The sequence below is a fragment of the Felis catus genome, chromosome D1 (assembly GCF_018350175.1).
Source record: "Felis catus isolate Fca126 chromosome D1, F.catus_Fca126_mat1.0, whole genome shotgun sequence".
Classification (NCBI taxonomy): Eukaryota; Metazoa; Chordata; class Mammalia; order Carnivora; family Felidae; genus Felis; species Felis catus.
Window position 1 is genome coordinate 7,046,090 of NC_058377.1, and position 20,649 is coordinate 7,066,738.

The 20,649-nt window shown below is 43.0% G+C and overlaps 1 protein-coding gene across 7 annotated transcripts in view; it reads right to left on the reverse strand.

Moving 5' to 3' along the window:
* Nucleotides 1–695: 695 nt before the first annotated feature.
* The window catches only part of EXPH5 (exophilin 5), an 83,127-nt gene continuing 63,173 nt past the window's right edge, over nt 696–20,649 (reverse strand). For 5 of the 7 annotated variants that reach the window (XM_019811254.2, XM_019811252.3, XM_019811255.3 and 2 more), the window contains 2 exons: nt 14,097–14,232; nt 696–9,385 (listed from right to left, as the gene is read on the reverse strand). In XM_019811254.2, the coding sequence (XP_019666813.2) occupies nt 3,999–9,385; nt 14,097–14,232 (5,523 nt within the window). In that variant the 3' untranslated portion in view covers nt 696–3,998. The remainder of the gene's footprint in view (nt 9,386–14,096; nt 14,233–20,649) is intronic. The other 2 variants (XM_019811253.3, XM_045038258.1) reach the window with 1 other exon arrangement.

Below are 20,649 nucleotides of genomic sequence, written 5' to 3' on the forward strand. Positions count from 1 at the left end.
TCAGTTGCTTTTCTAGAAAAGACACAAGATGAGTACAAATCTATTAATTTGTTAATGTTGCGTGTCTTATATTTCAACTGGAAAGAACTGTTCGGTTTTCACCAATGCTACTGGGCACTGGATAACCCAACTCCATGGAGCTCCCTCTTCCTCTCAGACAGAGATGCCAGACTTTCTTCATTCCTCCCCTGGTCTGCAACCAGATCGACCGATCTCCCTGTGCTGGCTGATTGCTTTTGCAGGTGAATGAAAAAGAGAAGTCAATGTGTTTTGGTTTTTTTTTTTAATATTTTTTAAATTTTTTTTCAACGTTTATTTATTTTTGGGGGGACAGAGAGAGACAGAGCATGAACAGGGGAGGGGCAGAGAGAGAGGGAGACACAGAATCGGAAACAGGCTCCAGGCTCTGAGCCATCAGCCCAGAGCCTGACGCGGGGCTTGAACTCACGCACCGCGAGATCGTGACCTGGCTGAAGTCGGACGCTCAACCGACTGCGCCACCCAGGTGCCCCGTGTTTTTAAAACTCCATATAAGGCTGATCTCATTCAACAACCAGAGAGATTTGTTTGAATGCATCTGGCACCCCCCATCTACCCCTGCCATATTTTTAGAATTTTTCCTGAAACTTTCACACTTAAAAATAATCATTTGAGGCTAGGAATAAAAAAAAACAAAAAACAAGTCAAACGGTGCATCTGTTTATATCATTTATTTCAACACAGGCATTGTTTTAAATTTGCACCTTGTCTTGTGAACACTTTTCATGTCTAGAGAAAACGACTGAGAACAGGTACATAAAAGGATTCTTTGACATTTTAACATTTTAATAAAAGTGCTTAAGGCTTGCCTGCTTCAGAAACACAGGTGTGTCAATCGCAGAGAGCCCCTATGTGGTAATACATTCACAAACTTGCTTGGAAAGTAACATATTTACATATTTACCCCGTACATTTAAACGGGATATTCTAAAGCATTATCACTACCGTTAACAATAAACTTAGCAATAAGTCCACTTCAACCTTCTAGCATTCCACACAGAATAGTGCTCTTATGGAGGTGCGAGTTTCTCAATTTTAGTACAGGCACCCATTTACCTTCTATGCAAAGTTGCTTTTATTCACTTTCTATCAGTCAAAACCTTGTTAGTAGCAGTTGGGAGTTTGATAAGCATCATTGTATTTACAACGTAAAGGGGTAAATTATTTAGAAGGAGGTCTCTAAAAACGGAAACAACCTCACGAAGCCCTATTTTAAATAAACTTTACAGGGTACAGTTGAAGTACATTATCTAAACAAGTTAATAATTTAAAGGTACTTCTTAGAACAGATTCCCTCATGATTTACTCCATTTACGTGAATGTTTATTTTAATAATGATTGTATCCTTGAGAAAACAAGTCAGGGGTATAAAAATGACGATTATAAATTACTATAGCTATACCAAAAATGAATATTAAAAAGCAGCAGTCTGTATGTTAAAATACATAGAAATTGGCTGTACTTCTTTAACGAAGTGTTTTTATAAAAGTATAAAACTACAGAAGGTGCTATTTGTGTGAATTTTCGGATTTCTTGATTCTTGAGCCAGACCAACAGGCAAATAGTGCAATGGTGGTCATCGATTAATTACCTTCGAATTCAAATAGTAGATTCTAGTGCAGGGAAGTAGGACCTCGGGGTAGCTGTTCATCCTCACCTTAACTGACGGTTGCTATAGCCTAAACTCAGTGAAAAATAAGGTAACTTCATTTCACCTTTTGTAACATACATGTAAACTCAGAGTATTTACTGAAATAGAGCTTGCAAGCCGATCATTTTTCAAAAACTGAGAAGCTTAATATTAAAATATTAACTCTGAATATCTTAAAAACTACATGGAAAACTTAAGTCATGGTTTATGAAAATTTCACTTAAATAATCAGATAAATACAAAAAGGGGAAAGGCAGAATTTACAAACATAAAAAAAAGGGATGGAATGTTATTTGCTCTTTACCATACAAATTCAAATATTCGGAACAGTTGATTTAAAATGCTACGATTAGTGTCTTTGAGCTTGGTATTGGTGGGAGACTGAACTTTAAAACAATTTACAGACTCAGGGAATAGCTTTCATGTTAGTTACCACATGTTTACTGGTTTTGAGAGTCCTGGAAATGATGTAAACTAGCTGTGGCATTTTGCTTCCAGGCAAAGCAATGGTTACGAGGATAATAATAATATAGCTCTTTCTTGCATTTCTATCAGTTCCAGATCTCGGTTTGCTTCACCAGCACTACCATTATCCTTAATTTACATGGATGAAACAGACTAGGTGAGAACAATGGAGAATAAAGTTAGGCCAGGAAGCAAATATAAACCAATCAAAATGAAAACCACTCCCATTGACCCTCATAGTATGAAAATCCCGGATGGCATTGCTTTCTGTAGTTCTAGTCAATTATCTTCACTGCCATCTACTGGTGTTGATCCTGTTAGGAGAGAAAGTTCCAGAAGTTCTGCCTGGCAACTACAGAGTTAGAAATCAAGTTATCAGTGAGTATGAGACGTATTTAGCCTAGATAAATTATTGAGAGAATCCTAGCGACCAGCCCTTAGAAGCTCTGCCTTATCATTCCCCATGGGTTTGGTAAATGATCCTGCAAAGACGACTGAATCCCAGGGCGTCTGATCTGACTCAGCAGCATTTGAGGGGCTTGGCCAGTGCTCCCGCTGGATATTCATGACAAGAACATGCACAGAAAAAAAAAAAAAGTGTTCTATCCTGCAAATAAAAATAGAGAAATGGATTGTCCTGGAGAAATGAGAAAAACCAGCTGAGGAGAAAGCTGCAGTGAGGATAAGCCAGTCTCATGACAGACGTCCACGTACCTGCAGGCCCAGTCAGGCTCCCTTCCTAAGCACGGTCTGTGGCCAAGCCACCTTCTGCACCAGCATGTTGCCTAGTCTGAGTCTCATCGACTAGATTAAAATTCAGCCCTTAGGGATGCCTGGGTGGCTCAGTGGGTTAAGCGTCCAACTTCGGCTCAGGCAGTGATCTCATGGTTCCTAAGGTGGAGCCCTGCATCGGGCTCTGGGCTGACAGCTCAGAGCCTGGAGCCTGCTTCAGATTCTTTGTCTCTCTCTCTCTGCCCCTCCCCCGCTTACACTCTCTCTCTCAAAAATAAATAAACGTTAAAAAAAAATTTTTTTTTTAATTCAGTCCTCAACAAGTCACCCAGACCGTACCAATGTCTTCAAAGGTATTGCCAGGAATACTCATATTTTTTGGTTTGAAAGGGATTCAGTTCCTCTTCTGTAACCTCAACAAATACATCAAACATCTGCTTCCTGGCTTCACTATGGATATAACACCATGCCCTTGTGAAAATTTCCTTATCTTTGTTTGAAAGAAAGAAAGAAAAAAAAACCCTAATCCTTCTAAATGCTGATGAGTCAAACAGGATGATATTATTTACTCCATTGTCATCATCCCTACATTTTTTTTTAATGTCCTGAATATAGGGCATGGATTGGAAGAGGCCATACAGAATTTTCTGGTTGTTCTGGGTAATTAATAAGTTTTGTGTACGCCTGGGACACTAGGGTTGTAAATGACAGTGAAAGGTGTAAAAAAAAAGTTAGGGAGAGAGTAAAGCAGAAAGCCAAAATTGGATAGTGAATTAGGGATGCAGTGGAGGGAGGGGAGAAAGGCTAAGAATATATATATATATATATATATATATATATATATATACACATATATAGACGTAGAAAATGGCAGAGAACCCCCCCAAAACAAGAATTCATTTGTTCTAGAATTTAGGAAGCATATAATGCTTATATATGTTTATATATTATAGAGTGGGGGGAAAAAAAGAGAATCTGGGTAGTTTCAGAGCAGGTGCTGCCCACACTAGATCTTTTTTATATGTGTCCTTCTCAAGGGCATACACATGTACACCTGATTTCCATTACAAACTTTTGGTGGAAAGGTTATATGCATGTTACTGAAGAAGCCTCACAGTTCTGACTCTTTGTCATTTTCATCCAGATAGTATTCGTCATCCGTGGTTGTGTCCGTGTCACAATCTGAGTCTACTGGAGTCTTTTCATAGATACAAAGTGGTGTGCCTGGAGATAAGGCATCTTCCGGCATCTGGCCGCTAGGAGAATCTGAGCTTGGTAGCTCTGTTGGCTGAGGATGGTTAATTACATCATCTTTCAGGAAGCCGGGGTTCTTAAGAAAACTTGGTTTCCATAATCTTCCTTGTGTGAGTGACCTCTTTACATTCTCCAAGAAAGCCAACTGTTGTTCTTTCCCAAAAATTCCATAGTCAATAGGTCTAGATATAGATGTTGCAAACTTGGGCCCCATTTTTGTTCTGCCGCCACCCAAAGTCCGGTTTTCATTTCCATCACAGGAGGAAAGCTCAGAAAAGGATCTGAATCTTCGACTGTATCCGCTGTTGCCAGAGAATTCATCCCCGAGGGTCAGTTCACTCAGGGCATCGTCAATAGAAGTGCTCTCAGAAAAATGGCGCCCCCTGACCTTTGGAGGATGACTTTTGCGTACCAGATCACCGTGCACATTGATGCTTTTTAAACTGTTTGAACGATAGGGGTGCAGTTCAGGTCCCCACTCCAGAGATGAAGCACTTCTTTGTTGTTGCTGATAACTGGCCAATGGAATGCTTACTCTAGATTTCTCTGTAGGCTCCAAAGGAAAAGGAGGGTTTATTCTTCTCTGATGGTCAGAGAAGTCTGCTTCCCCGAGGTTGGGGAATGTGGGTTGGGCCAAAGTTCTTGACTCTCTTTCCAAAGTCTGAGCTGCTGTTACATCTTTAGACTTCTCATACTTTGGTGATGATTCTGAGATATTTTTAGACCCATTCTGCTGTAGCTGTGAAATGCTGTTAGACTTCGGACTGCTTAAGTGTGTAGAAGCTTCTCTACTGGGTATTACAGTCACCTGGAGAGAGTTCTCTGACTTTTCCACATCCGTTATATCACGACTCAACCTGCTTTCATTTCTGGACTCTATGGACTTTGGAGTAGGCTCAGGGGACGGCAGGTTGCACTCGGCCGTGCCAAGAGATAAGCTGCCAAAGCCAGAACTGTTCCCACTTTGGGGGAAGATAGTAGCTACGTGTCTTCTGGGGCTTAAATCTTTAGCTGGGAATTTTCTGCTTGCTTTGGGCATGGCTGCCAATCTGTGTTTAACTACGGATCTGTTTTTCCCTTTTTCTGGGTCATCCAAGCTGGTTTTCTGTTTACTGCTTCCTCCAGGAAATGAAGGTTGATCCCATGCCAACTTTAGCATTTCATCTTCAGCCCTGCTGTTCTCTGTCATGCTTATCTCCTGACTCCTTGGAGGTAGCTCTCTGGGTTCAGACTGCAAACTGTCTAAATCTGGCTCACCTGAACAAGTCCCTTCAAAAAGCTGTAGTTTATGCAAAGCTGGAGTAAGAGCAAAGACTTGGCTTTCCAAGTCAGAAAGTGGTTTACGAGTCTCTTTTTGGAAATCTGTTCCAATTTCCCCTCTTACTTGACTAGGCTGCAATCCACTGGAACTACCGTCCGCGATCTCTCTCGGAAGGCCTTCTCCAGTTCCAGGAGCTGTGATGGCTATCCTAGTACCTACACATTCCCCGGAACTTCTTCCATTTTGGGAACTTCCAACATTCTCTTCTGAATGGGCTGGGAGATTAGAAGGACCACTGTTGCCCGACTTACTGGATTGCTGACAGTTTTCAGCTTTCTCTTCTGTACCTTTTTTTTCCTGAAGCATTGATGAAGGAGGCAGAGTTTCGCTTTGTGATCTTTTCCCTCTCTCTTTTCTGCTCTCTGAATCACCTAGGGGTGTTTTAGCGAAGTTATCTGGGGAAACCTCTCCAGTTTTAGATTCTCCTTTATGAAGAGAAACACGTGCCTCAGTAGAATCCACTTCCTGTAATGTTGGTTCTGAGGGCCAAATGCTTGGTAATTGTGAAATGGTCATATTTTCACTGGTGCGAGAAAGACATTGGGTCTTCTCCTGAGCAGAGGTGACCAGCATCTTTAGACCTTCAGATGAAGGTGTTCCTGACTGCTCTTGGGTAGAATAATTTAGCTTTTCTTTTTCAAAAGCATTGGGAAAGGTTTCAGTCTCCACTTTAGTTGATTCCGTAAGTGAATCGATATACCGTGTATACTTTTCAAGAATGTTAGAGAATTTTTTGCTGTATTTCCTTGGTAGAGTGTAATATACTGAAACCACCTCAAGACATTTTACATTATCTTCATCGCCAGAAACAGAAAACGTACTAGTGGTCTTAAATTTACGTAACGTTTTCCCACTTTCTTTTCTTGACGCGTCTGAAGAGAAAGGCAGAGGGTCTTCGTTTGAAAGGGAAAATAGGCCTGTCCCGGAGGCAGCAATTTTGCCATCCTTTTCAGTGCATTCTGGAAAGTATTCCTTTTGGTGGTGTCTTTTTGGCGAAGACAAATCGCTAACGGGTGAATTATTTTCCAGAGGGCTAATGATCGCCTCCCAAGGTTTTAGTGTTACAGCAGAAGCATCTGTGTTTGAGACCAAGCATTCTTCTCTTTTGTCTCTCCCATCTGAGGCATCTGGTACCCCTGACGGACACGACACGGCCCTCTTGATGAGGAACGGAAGTGGTCCTTTTCTAACAGAAGCAAACCCACTGTTTTTCAGGCTTGTCACCTTCTCTGTGGCTTCAGGTGCTACTGGGACCGAGTCTGACACTGCTTTGGAACATTTGCTTTCTGACTCAGAAGAACTGGGACCGAATTTGTTCAACGTATACTTCCCTGCTGGGTGTTCCACATTATTTTTGACTTGGAATGGAAGTGGTTCATTCCTACACGGAGAAGCCATTATCTTACTTTCCGACTTCCTGTTATTGATGAGAAATCTGGCTGATTTTGTTGGTGAGGTGCAGGAAGTCGTGTGAACTTCAGGAGGCTTGGAATTGCTTTGATTCATCTCCACGGAGCTACTGTTATCACTGGTGGGTGCTGTTCTCCTTTCCATTTTGCTTAACTTCTCCAGAGAGGCTACGCGTCGCCTTACTTTTCCTTTTCCTTTCCCATCCTTGAAAGGAGAGTGAGAACGCCAGTTGGCAACATCAACGGCCTCATTGTGTACAAGTACACACTCATCGTTATGCTTTGGGTTTTCTGAGGGGCTCAGGGCAAACTGATCACTTTGGTCCTTGCTATCATTGTCCTTTTGTGCTCTTTCTCCCGGAGATGGATCCTTGCCCGAAGGACTTTTCCTGGAGAACACTGTTGTTGAAGGAATCGCCGGAGTGTCAAGGAAAGAATTATTCGATGGTGAGGAGCCAGGTAGTATACCCGATGACAGATCCGAAGAATCGCGTGGGATCTTACGACGAGCAGCTGGTTTGCTACAGTTGGTGGAAGGACTTGTGGTACCTTGTTCTTCCTTGGTATCTGAAATAGCAGGCTTTTCTGCAGACTGTGCCTTTTGACCATCAGCAGGTTCAGAGCTCCAGTGGTTATTTTTAATAATGCCTGAAATAGCTTCAGTACTTGCTCTTACTTCCTGGTGACAACCTTGATCTGGGCCGGGCCAAGACGCTGTTGTGCGTTCCTGAATGAAAGCAAGGGAAGTTGCTGAGCCAAGTTTTCTGTCCCCCGTGTGATTCTTATCTTTTTTAAGTTCATTGGAACGTTCTCTGTGTGATATATGAATTTGGGGGCTCTCTTTCCTGGAAATGACTCCAGGTGACCTCTTTGAACTTACTGTGGTAGATGCATTAAAAGCAAACCCTTTGCCCTTGGCTGAGTCCTGGGAGAGGGGATTTTGAACATCAGAAGCATGGTTAGAGGTTACTGTCTGTGAGACCGGTTGGGGGACTTCACTTGTCATGTGTGTCCGGTCCATCTTGTGTAGTTGTATGTCTTCTTCCCGAAGAGATTCCTTCAAGACTTTCTCCTTAGTCACTTGTGTGACCAAGATACTGGGTGGGCTTTCGGTAAGAGGTGGAGAATCGACCGAATCGCTCTTGGTCACAGTGACTTCTGTAGAGCTTTTTATTGGCAGAGAGGCGGGCTTAATTTTGTGCACAGCAACTGTGGGATTCTGAAAGCTGGGCCTCTGAGGGTTCCCTCTGTCATCGGGAATCGGGGGGAAGGAGGTGTTGAATGAGGATGCTAGAGTCGTCTGAGTATTTCCAAACGAGTAAGGTTCTCTGTCCAGGTGTACTTCTGTAGGAGGACCGCCCTGTTGGCATACTGACCTTCCAGATGTGCTGTGATAGCCGGGGCCGGTCCCAGGGCAAACGTGTGGCACGCTGAAATGAGCCGCCTGGCTCTCATTGCCTCGCGACACCTCCGTGCTCTCCAGCGTGGTTGTCTGAGAGTCAAACTGCCAGAGGTGTGGCTCTTCATCATCTCTGAAAATATTTGTTTTGTAACCAGGAGAAAATGATCCCCAGTGTTGAGAACGAATGCTATGGCTGTGACCAGCTGATACTTCCATGGATATCATTTCGGAGTCTCTGTGAGAAGTGAATGGATGCCTACTTTGAGGGAAGTCAGACCAGAAAGGATGTTCTTCGTGTTGGCCCCAAAGAGGACTTTGTTTAAATCTCTGTTCCCTGTTTCGTCCAAAGGTATTGCTAGAGAAAGATCTAGCAAATGGGTGTTCTTGATGGTAGAATGGCATATTTTCTGAGTTCTCAAATGGGTCAGGACTCATTGCATTATCCATGCAGGCGTCTAAATGAACACCTTGGTAAACACTCTGTGAACGGTAAAATTCGTATCTCCTATTCTCCTCAAAACACCTGGGATACACATACTGGTCAGCAGAGTCAATCTCCATCGGTGAAGGTGCCCCCAGGAATTCTTCCTGGCTCTGCCTACCTCCGGAAGAATCTGATCGATTCCATATAATGGATGATAAAGGAGTTCTCTTTGGGCTCTGCTGGTGTCTTGGTGGTATAAACCCACTCTTGTTCTGAGTTATTGTTGGAAAATGTAAGCTTCTTGTTGTGAAATATATCGTAGCCGGTGAAGTTGATGGCTGCCTGCTGTCGAAACACAGAGAAGTACTACCGAAACTATTCTTTTGCACATAATCTTCTTTTGAGAGTCTGGGCTCCCTTGTCCTGTACATATCATAAATTGTTTTTGTTCTAGGAGAAAAGGTTTTAAAACCTTCCCTAGGGGTTCCTGGTCTTAGGATGTCATAGATAGACATATTAGAAGCTCCATTATGGTGGTTTTGGTACCTTCCCGTGATATTTCCATGCGTGTTCCCCCTGGAGTAAAAATGACTGCACTGTGCTCTTGATCCATAGTTGAGAGGTGCTGTGGTATTCCCTGAGCTTGGACATTGTTCCTGAGCCAGTTTATTATCCAAGTCGTCTAAAACTGAAAGAAGAATATGAGTCAGGTTTGGTTTTTTTTTTTGTATGAGATTTTACAGTCTAATAATGAGTTTTTGAGGTCCTTCTTCAAGAAATAAAATCATTTATTATTTTAAAAAAATGTTTTTAATGTTTATTTTTGAGAGACAGAGAGAGCATGAGTAGGGGAGAGGCAGAGAGAGAGAGGAAGACACCGAATCTGAAGCAGGCTCCAGGCCGCGAGCTGTCAGCACAGAGCCCGACGCGGGGCTCGAACCCACGAACCATGAGATCATGACCCAAGCCAAAATTGAACGCTCACCCGACTGAGCCACCCAGGCGACTCTTTATATAAATGTGGTGACATTCATTTAGATTATGTTTTTAAGAGACTGTGACTTTTACAAGGTTGTAGTAGAAGTTTCTTTTTTCACGCTTTTTCAAATCATACTTTTTCAAAACTAACCTTCCACGATGCCTTAAGAACATCAAGCTACATTTTTGTTTTCTAACCACAACATTTTAATTGTGGTGTTTTTACTTTTTAGCTCATCTTTTGTGTCACTAGGGTAGCTATTTCCCACCATGCTTACCTCAGAGGATTGCAATAAAAATGAGAGTCTATAAATAATGTGTGATTTCTTAGTTGTACTGTTAAGCAAATGGCACTACTACCAAAAGCTTAAGCATGTAATTTATAAACACACTTTATAAAATTTATAGGAGCACCCGGGTGGCTCAGTCGGTTAAGCGTCCGACTTTGGCTGAAGTCATGATCTCACAGTTCGTGAGTTCCAGCCCCGCGTCGGGCACTGTGCTGACAGCTCAGAGCCTGGACCCTGCTTCCAATTCTGTGTCTCCCTTCTCTCTGCCCCTCCCCCCCACTCATGCTCTAGCTCTCTAAATAAATACATAAACAAATAAAAATTTTAAAAATTTATAAACATTCTTATTTGGATGGATTTGAGCAACATATAAAATTTAGAGTTCTATACAATATTGTTAAATGATATGCTCATGGTCGATTGTTTTTTTCCTGGAAAAACTAAGACCCATTATCACCCCTATAATATTGTACTTTCTATGTGTCAGGCCCAGTTCTAAACACTTAATTTATTACCTCATTAAATCCTCACATAACCTTATAAGATTGGTACTATTACTGTGCTTGTCTTATAAATGAGGAAACTGAGGCATGAACAGATTCAGTTGTTGGGGACACACAGCCAGTGAGTGGATCCAGGCAGTCTCCTGGGTCTGCACAATGCAGCGCCTGTGCCATAAAAGCTCGCTTTTCTTTTTTTTTTTTTTCTTTTTTTTTTTTTTCTTTTTTTTTTTTAAATCTTTTTTTTTTTTCAACGTTTATTTATTTTTGGGACAGAGAGAGACAGAGCATGAACGGGGGAGGTGCAGAGACAGAGGGAGACACAGATTCGGAAACAGGCTCCAGGCTCTGAGCCATCAGCCCAGAGCCTGACGCGGGGCTCGAACTCCCGGACCGCGAGATGGTGACCTGGCTGAAGTCAGACGCTTAACTGACTGCGCCACCCAGGCGCCCCTAAAAGCTCGCTTTTCATTCTTTCTTTTAGTGAACTATAAAGATGATTTCACTATAAGCTCATAATGTTACAAGGATTTGAAGTCGCTGCCGTTAAGCAATGTTTGCTCCTGTTTCTCTCAATGGCAAGGTCAGAGGGCGGTGTCCATGTCAGAGTTCAGTGACCTCTTCATAATACAGAGGACCTAGGGCAATCCGAGCCCCAGAGATCATGCTTACAAGGACCACAGGCTCTGTGTCTTTGAATCGTGTTTATTTAATCATATTTGACCTCTTTTCCTCAATAAAAACCTCTCAGAATTTAAATAGAACCATAATCTTTTAAGGTCTCAAGATTCCCTAAGGGCCATCCTATAGTGGATATACTTTACCACATTCATGTTCCAATAAATACAAACACATAGATTATGTGTTTATTGAAGAAATGTTCATTAATGAGAATCAAAAGTTGTCTGAGAAATAAATTATGGGATTATTTAAGCTGCTGGAGAAGTCATACCTTTCTTCCTCTGTTACATAAAATGATACATTCTCTCCTTGGTTATTTAAAATTATTTGTCATTAAAAAATTTGATTTGGGGGCACCTGGGTGGCTCAGTCGGTTAAGCATCTAACTTCGGCTCAGGTCATGATCTCACGGCTCCTGAGTTCAATCCCCCCATTAGGCTCTGTGCTGACAGCTCAGAGACTGGAGCCTGCTTTGGATTCTGTGTGTGTCTCTCTCTGTCCCTCCCCGCCTCAAGAGTAAATAAATAATCATTTAAAAATTCTGATTTTTTTTTTTAATATTTTTTTTCAACGTTTATTTATTTTTAGGACAGAGAGAGACAGAGCATGAACGGGGGAGGGGCAGAGAGAGAGGGAGACACAGAATCGGAAACAGGCTCCAGGCTCTGAGCCATCAGCCCAGAGCCTGACGCGGGGCTCGAACTCCCGGACCGCGAGATCGTGACCTGGCTGAAGTCGGACGCTTAACCGACTGCGCCACCCAGGCGCCCCTAAAAATTCTGATTTTTAACTCTTCAGCGACAGAGTCAGTATTTGTGAACATATGTGGGATGTATCTGCGGACATGTCAACTAGGTTAAGGCAGGTACTGAAGAGAGTTTTGATGTTCTGGATTTTCCCCACCCTATTTTATTTGTAAGCTGGTGCTATTTAAGTATGCACAGCCAGCAGAAGAACTAATCTTGAGCATTAAATATCTATAACTAAGGAATTCTTCAGGGAATCATCCTGAAATAAAAAAATGAAGAAAGAAAATTATCTCCAGTCTCTGAAATAATTCCATATATCTACACACACAAAAATCAAACAGTGCCGGGGCGCCTGGGTGGCGCAGTCGGTTAAGCGTCCGACTTCAGCCAGGTCACGATCTCGCGGTCCGTGAGTTCGAGCCCCGCGTCGGGCTCTGGGCTGATGGCTCAGAGCCTGGAGCCTGTTTCCGATTCTGTGTCTCCCTCTCTCTCTGCCCCTCCCCCGTTCATGCTCTGTCTCTCTCTGTCCCAAAAATAAATAAACGTTGAAAAAAAATATTAAAAAAAAAAAAAATCAAACAGTGCCAAACTGTAAGGTGAGGCAAAAAGAAAACAAAACTATGTAATGAGTAAAAATCCGTCTTTAAAACAAATTGTAATAAAATGTCTCTGATTTCTGTTCTCTGTTTCAAGCTGTTCATAGTTTTTTTTTCTCTTAAAGTCTTTTGCTGTCTACAAGGGCAACATATATATGGTAATAACAGAAAATAGAGGAAAGTATAACAAAAGAGGTGAAATCACCTGGAATCCTCCCCAGATATAACACCTCTTAACATCCCCAGAGAAAGCTTCTAAATTGTTCAAAGCCACTTATAATCCCAAGTAATGCTGTTTTATTCATTACTCTTGAGGTAAAAAAAAAAAAAAAAAAAAAAAAAATCTGTGTTTCCTCTTTATTTTCAGAGAAGACAAATCATTTTTTTTCATTTTGTAAACAGTAGCTCTCCTGTACTAGCAAAAGCTGTGTTTTGGAACAGAGATTTTCCTCTGGGCTTCTTTTCTCTGAAGCAAGTTCTCTGCCAGGAACCATCTTACTGAAAGGCTGACCCCCTAGCTGGACATCCCTCACTGACCACCCCACCTGTCCCAACTACAGTGCCTTGCCTTTGCAAATCAGATTTAGTTCCTCGGGGTGAAGCTGGTGAATGACTTCAGAGTTCACTTTTAGATGCCTAGCCTTATTTTTGATACCGAATAACTTATGCAAAGAGAAGCCATGCTTGGGGCACCTGGGTGGTTCAGTCTGTGAAGCGTCTGACCTTGGCTCAGGTCATGCTCTCATGGTTCATGAGTTCAAGCCCCGCATTGGGCTCTGTGCTGATGGCTCAGAGACTGGAGCCTGCTTCAGATTCTATGTCTCCCTCTCTCTCTGCCCCTCCCCTGCTCACGCTCTCTCCGTCTCTCTCTCTTTCTCAAATAATAAACATTAAAAACATTTTTAAAAAAGGAGCTATGCTTATATAATAATAACATTCATGTGCATGTAGTTACTTTTGGAATCTGTTTCAGTCTTTATTGTCATCTGTTCTACAAGACTAATTGTTCAACAACAGTTAGATTTCATCACTGTGCCTTTAGGTACTGATTGGGAACAATAAAAGTCTGTTAGGAACGGTACTTTATAGACATATTTCCTAAAAAGGCATTTCCTTTTACCTGAGGTTAATATTAAACATTACTCTCACTCCACAGATTTATCAGCCTTGGTCTGGGCATATTTGTTCAGATTATATTCAAATATAAGATTCTTTAATATTTGTGTTAATAGCAGATAACAGGTACACCTGGGAGGCTCCGTTGGTTGAGCATCCCACTCTTGATTTTGGCTCAGGTCATGATCTCACGGTTTGTGAGACTGAGCCCCACAATGGGCTCTGTCCTGTCAGCACACGGCCTGCTTGGGATTCTCTGTCTCCCTCGCTCTCTCTGCTCCTTCCCTACTCTCGCTCTGTCTCTCGAAAATAAATAAACATAAAACAATACAATAAATAGCATAACGGCCTCCTCTTCAGATAAGGTAAATAAAAGGATTTCAAAAATAAAGTACAGGGTATGATATGTTTCGAGCATTTTAATACAAACTGTGATCACCATTTGCTTTAGCGCAGGGCGTCCCAAGGCAGTTCAATGCATAGACTTACCTTGGAAAAACTCGTTTTCCAGCAGTGAAGCATCCCAGGGAGGCATACCACTTCCCTCCCTCATGCCTGCTCGCCCGGGGACAAAGACGCTGTCAACCGGTTGATTTTCCAGAGGTGAACTGTATATTTTGGCCTGCTAATTTTAAAACAGAAAATGCAAGATTATTTGTGGACCTTCCCTAGCCAGAACACGCACGTGTCTCCGCAAAAATTTCCCAAAACGTAAAGTCTGAGGACCACACATCAATTTTTCTAACACTGCTTTCTCAACGTACAGTGTTTCATTGTTTCTGTCATTTGCAAGTGATCACAAACTTCTCTGTACCTACGCTAATGGTTTTTAGTATGAGTCTGCAAGCAATTATTGAGCGTCTGTCTGCCAAACACTCCTACAAACTTACACAGCACCACAAAAATCTTAGGGAGGTTCCTGGAAAACTGAAGAAACCGACCTCTCTTGAATTGGGAGTGTGGTCTTCATGGCCCCAGTGGCTGGAATTTTAGATTTAACACCGTCCTCAGGTCTGTCAAGAGCTGGCTACCTGAAGCTTGTAGTGGACCTTAAGATTTGTGAACTTGCACTTAGATGAAAACAAAAAGTATTTCTATCCATAGCGTTCATGCAGAATGGCAGAACCTCCCGGACAGACATAAGGCACTGATTAACGGTGCTCTCTGAATCAAAGGCGCTACAAAGTATGACCTTATAAATGGTTGGCTTTTTTTTGAAACACCATTGCTGGTTTTATAGGGTTTAGGAGGAGGATGTAGAGCTAATGATGTTTTCCTTTCTTTACAGCAACTGTTTATCTTGATATATTTTAATTTTTTAAATTTTTACTTATTTTTGAGAGAGAGAGAGGGAGAGAACGAGTGTGGGGTAAGGGCAGAGAGAGAGGGGGACACAGAATCCAAAGCAGGCTCCAGGCTCTGAGCTGTCAGCACAGAGCCCGACGCAGGGCTCGAACTCACCACGAGATCATGACCCGAGCGGGAGTCAGACGCTTAACTGACCGAGCCACCCAGGCGCCCCCTATCTTGATTTCTCCAAATCCATCACTACCCTACATTCAAGCTTAATTTGTCTCCCTGACCTTGGGGGATCACCCCCTCCCACAGCTTCACCTTCTTTTGCCAAAACACCATTTGCATTTCCTCTGTCACACCATCTCTTCGCTGAGGACTCCGTCTGTAACTCCTTCTGCACCCGTCCCTGAACAAGGCCAGCACTTTCCATTCAGCCACTGTGGTCAGCTCACTCTGCTCCCCAGTCCTTGCTGCTTGGGTGCCTCTTCCCCCCAAGTTTTCTCTTTCCATTTGGTGTTCGCCATTAGGTTTCATTTCCCTTGAATGCCCAAGACCAATCTCTAACTTTTCCAAAGCTCCAGCTTTTTTACTTCTCCATCACAGGTCTGTCCAATTCCAAACCCCAGGTTCTCCTGATTTCTATATTCCTCACAATCCAGTATTTTTATTCCTGCTAGTTTCTTCCTCAAGATCTAAGTCATTATGTCTTGTAGGAGCCCTGCCCCAATTTCACTGACTTGTGATTTTCAGTTCTATGTGTAATGGAATATACACAGAGATTTATGAGTAACAGAGAAACAATCCTGTGATAACTTAGGATGTAGATCATTGGATATAATTTAACACACTAATATAAAATTCAGAAGTAAACAAATACTAGAGGCAAAACAAAACTACAGTAAGATCCCATTTGGAGGTAATATAACCAGAAACTAATCACTCGTGTGGACTACATGCATCTGATTAAGAGAATGGCTGGCATCAGTGTCTCTCAACCATTTTTAACACCCAAACTCTAGATTTCCTCTCTCTAGACCAGAATACATTCCTTTTGGCCCCCTGGATCATATGCCTTTTATAATGCAAATTCGTACATAAGTGAAAAATACTTGGACTGAGGGCTCAGGCGAAAATGAACCTCTCAAAGATGGGAGGGATTAACGCCCACTAGAGACCCTGAATATAACTTCCTTTGGTCATACGTCTGCCCGAATCCTCAGCGTCAAGACCAACACTACTCGTCCAACATGTTAAGGATGTTTCCCCTACACAGAGGTACAAGTTATATGACTAAGAGAAAATACAGAGCGTTTGTTTACACTCAATTTGAACTCTGCAAGGGTATTTTTTCCAGCGACAAAATGGCTAAAAAAGTCACTCCTAGGGGCGGCTCAGTTGGTTGAGCTCGACTCTTGATTTTGGCTCAGGTCACGATCCCAGGGTCATGGGATCAAGCCCCACATCAGGCTCTTCGCTGAGCATGGAGCCTGCTTGGGATTCATATGCATTTTCTCTCTCTCTGTCTCTCTCTCTGTCTCTAATGTTAAAAAGAAAAAAGTCATGCTAGGCAACGGTAGGTACCAAACACAGAGAAGACTGAACACTATTACTGCTCTATAGATCCCTTTTATTTGAGCTGTATGTGAGTAGTATCATAATTAGTTTTTATTAGCAGCAGCAGCAGCAGCTGAATGGTCTAGGCAATGTGCCTAGCATTGTATACAGGTTACCTTATTTCATTATTTTAACCACCCAATGAAGTTGGTACTATTATTACGACCACTTTGAGAAAAAAGAGGTTTCAAGAGGTCAGGTCAATTGATTCAGGTCACACTGGTGGAGGGACGGATTTCTTCCCAGTCCGTGAGATTCCAGAGCCCAGGCCGAATCACCTGTCTTTACTGTTATATTAGTTTATTAGCACACTCTATCCTAGCTGGAAGCATCTTCTGAGGCCGCTGGGAAGAGGTTTCCTCTTACCTAGAACGGAGGTAAATCCCTCTGGGGCCCAGAGCACACACGGATCCTCAGTCAGGACTCCATCTTGGACTCAGAACCCTCCTCCGAACCATGTTCCGCGCCACGAAGTTGCCATAAGAGATGAAGCCCATTTCCCATTCTAGCCTAGAGGAGGAGGTTCAAAACACCTCCATGCAGCAAAATCGGGTTGAAATGCTATTCCAACCTTGAATTTCAGCCATTCCTCTCCCCAACGCTCTTCAAGGGCCCTGTGCTCCAAGTTCACTACACACAGTTCTCTAAAATGTCGTGCCCTTCGTCCTAGACCTCCACGTCTCTGCTCTTATCTCGGCCCTCTCCGCTCTTCTCTCAGAAAATGGCAATGCGCCCTTCAGTGTCCAGCTCATCTCTGTTTCTGCGAGCTCTTCTCCCTGGGAAGAATTGGTTACCATCGTGGTTTCACACCCATCGTGGTGCATATTATTATACCCATGATATCCTACTGAAGTGTTGACCTTCTTTCCACTTCTACTTTACCACTAGACCTCTCTCCTTCCTGCCTACTGCACATTTCAGTCCCCGCCCTGATCCAAGAAACCAAGCATTTGAAGACAAATGGGTTACGACCCTGTAAGTGGACCACCTTCTAAAATAACTAGTATTCTCCTCTGTATCCTGTGCACCCAGCATAGCATCCATGTGTAAGTGACTCGCTAGTATTTACTGAGCAGAATTCCAACACCTCTCTTCCTGCCATACCTTTTCCCGCTTCTCCAACCCATTTTTCGTACAGTCATTCGATACCACCTATCTTATATTTGAGCAAAATCACCCATTTCTTCCGTTTTCAATATACTTTCAAAATATCCTCTCTCATCAGATCCTTAGAACAAATTTGCAAGTGAGGTAGGGATTATCATTCCCATTCTGCAGATGAAACACTGAATCCTGGATAAGTGCCTTACTTAAGTCATATGAATAATAACTGGTGGCACTGGCTACTCACACTCCTGTGATCTGACCCCTAACCCTGTTCTTTATGTTGCTGTTTACTGGTATTTTACTCACATACACGATCCTTATTTAGCTGATAAACCCCGTGGATAAAAACCTTGCTTTAAGCATTCCATGCCCTCCTCGTACATGCAGTTAGGGACTGATTTATGGCAGACCAAGGTGGAAAATTACACATATGAGATTTCTAGTAAAGATTACAAAAATTGAGACACCAAATATGTACAGTATTAGGACTCGGAAAAGCACATCTAAGGGAAGAAAGCCTAATGGTCAAACACATGAGTTCCACCCAGTTCAAAACCCTACTTCTGCCTCTTAATAGTGGCATAACTTTGGACAAGTTACTTAACCTTTCTCTACCTTCGCTTCTTTCTTAGTAAAATGAAGAGATAAGAATGACGATAAGAGTAGCAGCACCCCTCCCCCACTCGTTGGGTGGTGCTGACAATTATGAATTAATCGCTATAAAACACTTTCAAATGGTGGCCAGCACTTACTGAGTCCTCATTGTTAGTCATCGCTATTTTTCTGGGGTTACAGAGGATTTCCTGGAGGATTCCTGCCAATGCTTATAGTCTAAAGAACTAGAAAAGTGTTGGGCGCCTGGGTGGCTCAGTCGGTTCAGCGACCGACTTCTGCTCAGGTCACGATCTCACGGTTTGTGGGTTCGGGCCCCACGTCGGGCTCTGTGCTGACAGCTCGGAGCCCGGAGCCTGCTTCACATTCTGTGTCTCCCTCTCTCTCTGCCCCTCCCCCACTCATGCTCTGTCTCTCCCTGTCTCAGAAATAAATGAACATTAAAAAAATTTTTTTAAAAAAAGAACTAGAAAAGTGTTCCAAAGAATTAGACACCAGAGTCCGAAAATGCTGGCTTTTAGCATGTCCGTTACATTCTCAAACACGGTGCATAAAAGAGGCTGAGCAAAATGAGGCCTTTTACTCAACCCAATTCACTCTACTGATATTGTCTGCAATCCTGACATGATGAGACAAACAAACCTGTCACAGAGTAACCTTAGACTATCTGAGAACTTCCTAGGGCGGCCAAACCTGTACAACAGCTGTCGGAGCTGAAGCCTGAGCTCAGTGATATTATCAAACGCCTTGGCAAAGCCAACAGATTAATTTTTCAGAGTGTTCCTGAATGTGTTCTCTGTTTTCTGGCAAAGGCCAAATCCACCAATGCACCTGCAGCTTGAAAGCACTCATTCATTTCTTCTTTCAATTTCTGAGTGCTCAGATTGTGCCAAGCCATGGGGAGGGACAAGAGTGCAGACATGGTCCTGGCCTTGGGGAGCTCACGCTGGCCCGGTGTGCTGAGTACTCGGGTGGTGTGTTGTTGGTGGCGGGGGTGGGGGGTGGGGGGTGGAAACAGAGCTGGCGTGTCACCTAATATCAGGCCCAGCCAAAATCTGTTCAGGGACGAGAAGTGATCAAGTGGCCAAGGCTATCTGGCTTTGTCTTTTGTCTCAGAAATGGTGACCACTTTGACCCCAGTGTCCTCACCTATAAGGAGATGGCTCTCACTGGGGGAGATCTGCTCCCCAGAGAACACTGGCATGTTTTGGAGATATTTTTGATGGTCACACTTGAGTGGAGGAGAACTATAGGCATTCCCTACCTGTGAGTTTGAACACACGACGGCCTCGCAACAGAGAAGGACGCGGCCCAAAATGTCAGTAGTGCTGAGGTTGGGAGAAACTCTGAGCTACAAATCTCTAACCTTCTCTCTGGCTCTAAAAATTCCGTTTTTCTGAGAACCTTGGCTGCTGTTAAGCTGATGAAAATGTTTAAACAGCAGCTCTCTGGGGTGCTGGGTGGCTCAGTCAGTTAAGCATCCGACTCTTGGTTTCGGCTCAGGTCATGATCTTGCAGTTCGTGGGTTTGAGCCCCGCATCAGGCTCTGTGGTGGTGTCCCCTGCTCGCTCACGATCTCTCTCTCTCTCTCTCTCAAAAATAAGTAAACATTAAAAAAATGTTTAAATAGCAGCTTTCTTTAAGTGGAAGGTCATCTAACAATGTAGCACAATCTCCTGTAAAATACCAGAATCCCCTCTGTACCCTTCCTGACAGGCTGCTAACCAAGTGATGGGAAATTTATTACCTCGGATCTTGGCAAGATCAAGCAGCAATGGCCTCAGCAGCAATGGCCAACTTGTAGCCTTTTGCAGGTGAAGGAGATAAGAATGGAAATCTACACGTCACACAAAACCTTTGCTTTAGACAGTTTCATTATTTTCTCTCTCTGACTTCCTTTTTTAATGTGTCATTTATTTTCGAGAGAGAGAGAGAGAGAGAGAGAGAGAGAGAGAGAGAGAGAGAGAGAGGGCAAGTGGGGGAGGGGCAGAGAGAGAGAGGGAGACACAGAACAAAGCAGGCTGACAGCACGGAGCCTGATGCCGGGCTCGAACTCACCAACTGCGAGATCATGACCTGAGCTGACGGTTGGACGCTTAACCGACTGAGCCACCCAGGTGCCCCTCTCTCTCCGAATTTTTATAAAAGTTATTAATGGGAGTCAACAATCACTGGCTTGAGTTTCATTTCTTTTCCCAGGTCTTACCCTTTTAGAAGGGCATGCTTCTGAGTAGTGAAATGGTTAAATGCAAGTGGCAATCAAGAGGGCCAGCAAAAGGTAACCTATTAATTCTCAGACTGGACTGTCACGTCCTGAGAGTTCCAAATTAGTTCTACTGTTTTCAACCTCCAGGCATTTGCAATTCTTTTTCTTAAATATAATTTATTGTCAAGTTGGCTAACATGCGGTGTA